The sequence below is a fragment of the Theobroma umbraticum genome, unplaced genomic scaffold, assembly GCF_002168275.2.
Source record: "Theobroma umbraticum cultivar Fairchild unplaced genomic scaffold, ASM216827v3 scaffold_4.1, whole genome shotgun sequence".
NCBI classification, from domain to species: Eukaryota; Viridiplantae; Streptophyta; class Magnoliopsida; order Malvales; family Malvaceae; genus Theobroma; species Theobroma umbraticum.
The window spans coordinates 7,578,778-7,583,090 of NW_018397258.1; the positions used below are offsets into that span (position 1 = coordinate 7,578,778).

The window sequence follows — 4,313 nt, forward strand, 5'->3', positions numbered from 1 at the left end:
AATAAATGAAAATAAAATATATGAAATTAAAAATATATTTAAGAGATGATATTATATAAAAATTAATAATAAAAAATATAAATATATTAAACTTATATTTTAATAATTAGAAGTAAGTTTGAAAATTAGCATTACATTCCTAACAAAGTACTTGTAAACCAAACGTTACAATGTTAGCTTTCTTGTATTTTAATCATTATTTTGGTTATATACCAAACATTGTAATGTTATGTTTTCTGTAATCACATTACTTACAATCACATTACTTATAATTATATTATATTATAAAGTACCAAACACCATCTTATAGTCACTTTGATCCAAACGGGCATAAGTATGCAAAAGAAGTGACCCAAAGCTCCGGCGTCCAGCCACTTACAGAGTAAGGGTATTGAAAAGTTGGAGGACTAACTCTTGCGGCCCATTATAGGGCCCAGGACAACAAATAGGCCGCAAAGTGAGGGCTTGTTGGGCCACAAATGGTCCATGAGAAAAGAGGAATTGTGTTTTTTTTTTTTTGAACAAAAAAAAAAGGGACAAAAGAATGCAAAAGCAAAGGCTAAAATGAGCACTTAGGTCGCTTTCCAGATTCCTCCATTGAGGCTTAAAAAGCAGGCGTTTTTTAGCTAAGCTGACAGTTAATTCACGAGACAATGAATAAGAAAAACGCAGATGGAAACCAGTTGATGCGATGGGACCCTTTGTCCCTACCTCGTCGATCTAACGTGGCATCGCTAAATGCCGAAATTTTGAGAGATAAGATTGAAATTTTATAATAATAAAGAAAGTAAAACAAAATACCAAAAAGAAAAAAAAAAAGCCCTAACATTTTGAGAGATCTGAAGCTTTGTTGTTCTCAGGTGAAACTGGGAATCATCAATCTCAAGTACTCTGTTGTTTTTTCCGTCTCAGGTAAGCTTTTCTTCTTCTATTTCTTTGAAAAAATTTTCTTTTTTCTGGCTGTTATATTTGTTTTCCGTTGTTTAGTTATAAAGGTTTGACTTTTCGCATTATCCTTTTGATTTCGTAGATGGTAGGGTTTAAAATTTTGCTAGATTTTTTTTTGAGATTTAGTGATTGAAGTGACTTTTTTTAGCTTTAGTAGAAGCTTCCAATTTTGGGTATCGGATGTTGATGATGATCTGCTAAATTGTCATGTCTGGGATTTATGAAATTTGTTGAATTGCAGGTTCAACCTTCGTAATTCAGCTGTTCGATGTGGTTTTCGGGATGTTTTAATTTGCTTGAGTTGAGTGAGCACTGTTAAATTACTGCACTTCACTGATTTATGGATTAAGATAGGCTTTGTAGTTTTGTAGCACAGTTGTAGGGTACTCTGGTAGAATTGGGGCCTTCTTTGTATAATTCTGGAAGGTAAGAAAGAAATGGGTGAAAAGTTTTGGGTGAATGAGGAAGATAAGGCTAATGTGGAATCTGCTTTGGGTACTGAAGCCTGTGAATTCTTGATATCCTTGGCTTCTAAACAAGTGCTCTCAGAGTTAGTTACTCCACCACCTAGTGATTTGGGTGTGCAGCAAAGGCTTTGCCAGATCGTAGATGGGTCAAATTGGAACTATGCGATTTTCTGGCAGGTGTCCAGCTTGAAATCTGGTGGATCGATCTTGATTTGGGGTGATGGGCGCTGCCGGGATCCTAAGCTTGGTGGAGTTGGTGATGCAAGTACCTCTGGGGATGGCAAATTGGAGGGGGTTGAGAATAAAAATGAGGTCAGAAAGCTGGTGCTCCAGAAACTGCATGCATGCTTTGGTGGGTCAGAGGAGGATAACTATGCTGCAAAGTTGGATGGAGTATCGGATATGGAGATGTTTTATCTCACTTCAATGTACTTTACATTTCATTGCGATGCATCATATGGTCCTGGAGAATCCTACAAGTCTAGCAGATCAATTTGGACCTCAGATGTGAATAATTGTTCAGATCATTATCAATCAAGATCATTTCTAGCAAGATCTGCTGGGTTGCAGACAGTGGTGTTCATACCTGTGAAGTCTGGAGTGGTGGAGCTTGGTTCCATCAATTTGATTCCCGAAGAGCAGAATACTGTGGAGATGGTGAGTAATGTGTTTGGTGGATCCAGTTCTGTACAGACAAAAACAATTCCAAAGATATTTGGACGTGAACTAAGTTTGGGCGGTTCAAAGTCACGATCAATTAGTATTAATTTCTCTCCAAAAGTGGAAGATGAGTCAGGATTCACATTGGAAACTTATGATGTTCAAGCACTAGGTTCCAATCAAATTTATGGTAATTCTTCTAATGGATGTCGAAGCGATGATGGCGAAGCCAAGTTGTTTCCACAGTTGCTTGTTGGAGGATTCAATGCTCAAGCAAGAATTTCTGGTTTGGAGCAGCCTAAGGATGACTCGCCATCTCTACCTGATGAGCGGAAACCTAGGAAAAGGGGAAGGAAGCCAGCCAATGGGAGAGAAGAACCATTGAATCACGTTGAAGCAGAACGACAGAGGCGGGAAAAGCTTAACCAGCGATTTTATGCATTAAGAGCTGTTGTCCCTAATATCTCTAAGATGGACAAAGCTTCTTTGCTTGGGGATGCCATTACTTATATCACTGACCTCCAGATGAAGATTAGGGTCTTGGAAACTGAAAAGGAGATGGTAAATAATACCCAAAGGCAGTTGTCAATGCCTGACATAGATTTTCAGCAAGGGCATGAAGATGCAGTTGTGACATTGCGTTGCCCCTTGGATGCTCACCCAGCTTCTAGAGTCATAAAAGCATTAGGGGAAAATGAAATTACAGCACATGAGTCTGATGTATCAACAACAGATAATGACAAGGTTGTTCACACCTTCACCATTCGAGCCCCTGGTGGTTCTGCTGAACAATTGAAGGAGAAACTGTTGGATTCTTTTTCAAAGTGATATTAGGGTAACAGTTGTGTCGAGAACCTTCATCTGAGTGCTTGCCATGCACCAGCTTGTAGAAAGACGGGACTTTGAGCTGACTAACCCATTAGTGATTAATGTCTTTCTTTCCATCAACGATATGTACTACAACTCTTTTAAATGAATTTGTTTTGTCGAATCTGTGGAGACTGTGAGTCCTGCTGTGATCTTTGTTGAATTTTCAATATCAAAAAAAATGCATGGATTAGATGTGCACGGAGGAAATTGTAAGCTTGTACCTCATAACATCTGATCTTTTGTAGTCCAATTGTGAAACTGCAAAGCCGTAGCATTTGTGGCCCTTATTTGCATTCCATACATGATCTTTGTGCTCCCTCGGTTTGAGCTTGGCTTCGACTTTTCTTGTTTTCTATACTTTGAAAGGTGCCTTCGATTTTAGAATAGCCAACAATAATAATAGAAGCATAAACTGGCAAAGGTTACGTAGAGCTGACCACTCATCTGGTATTAATAAATATAGACAAAATGATCAATTTGAGGTTAAAATTTTTGAACTTTTTTTAATTTAAGATTGAACGTTTCAATTGTAATAAATAAAAATTAAATATTTTTTATTATTTATAATTAAAAATTAAGATGAAAGGTGTCTAGTGTAAGTCACGCATATGACTTAAATATTGATTTAGAAGGGTAAAATATTTGAACGTTGATTTAGAAAGATAAAATACGAAATTGTAGTTTCATTAAAATATATTTTTTGTCAAGTTAAGATAGTTCAAATTATGACGTAGCGTGTAATAATTTTTTCTTCATGATATGTAATAATTAAATTTTTTAATATAAGGTGTAATAATTAAATTTTTAACCTAATGTATAACAATTACATTTTTTCAAATGACATGTAATAACTAAATTTTTAACATAACGAATAATAATTATACTTTTTAAAACAACGTGCAACAACTAAAATTTTAACAATTAAATTTTTCAATATAACGTGTAATAATTAAATTTTCAATATAATGTATAACAATTATATTTTTTAAAATGATATATAACAACTAAATTTTTAATAGAGTAACAATTATATTTTTTAAAATGATGTGTAATAACTGAAATTTTAATATGATTTATAACAACTAAATCAATATAGCGTGTAATAATTATATTTTTCAATATGATATATAACAATTAAATTTTTAACATAATTTGTAATAATTAAATCAATATAACGTGCAATAATTATATTTTTTAATATAACGGATAACAAGTAAATTTTTAACATAATTTATAACAACTAAATCTTTAACATAACACGTAATAATTATATTTTTCAACTTAATATATAATAATAACATTTCAACATGACGAATAATTACAATTTTAATATAATTTTTATCACCTATGATACATAGTTTATCTACT

General features: G+C 33.8%; 1 protein-coding gene across 1 annotated transcript; it reads left to right on the forward strand.

Moving 5' to 3' along the window:
• The first annotated feature begins 644 nt into the window (after nucleotides 1-644).
• On the forward strand, nucleotides 645-3,074 carry LOC110414380 (basic helix-loop-helix (bHLH) DNA-binding superfamily protein). The gene is made up of 2 exons (XM_021425523.2): nucleotides 645-912; nucleotides 1,190-3,074. Exon 2 carries the CDS (start codon nucleotides 1,386-1,388, stop codon nucleotides 2,901-2,903), a length of 1,518 nt encoding a protein of 505 aa, XP_021281198.1. The 5' UTR covers nucleotides 645-912; nucleotides 1,190-1,385; the 3' UTR covers nucleotides 2,904-3,074.
• The last annotated feature ends 1,239 nt before the right edge of the window (nucleotides 3,075-4,313 follow it).

Excerpts from the sequence above, each read along its gene's own strand:
- LOC110414380 (XM_021425523.2), top strand. The coding sequence starts at position 1,386 with ATGGGTGAAAAGTTTTGGGTGAATGAGGAAGATAAGGCTAATGTGGAA.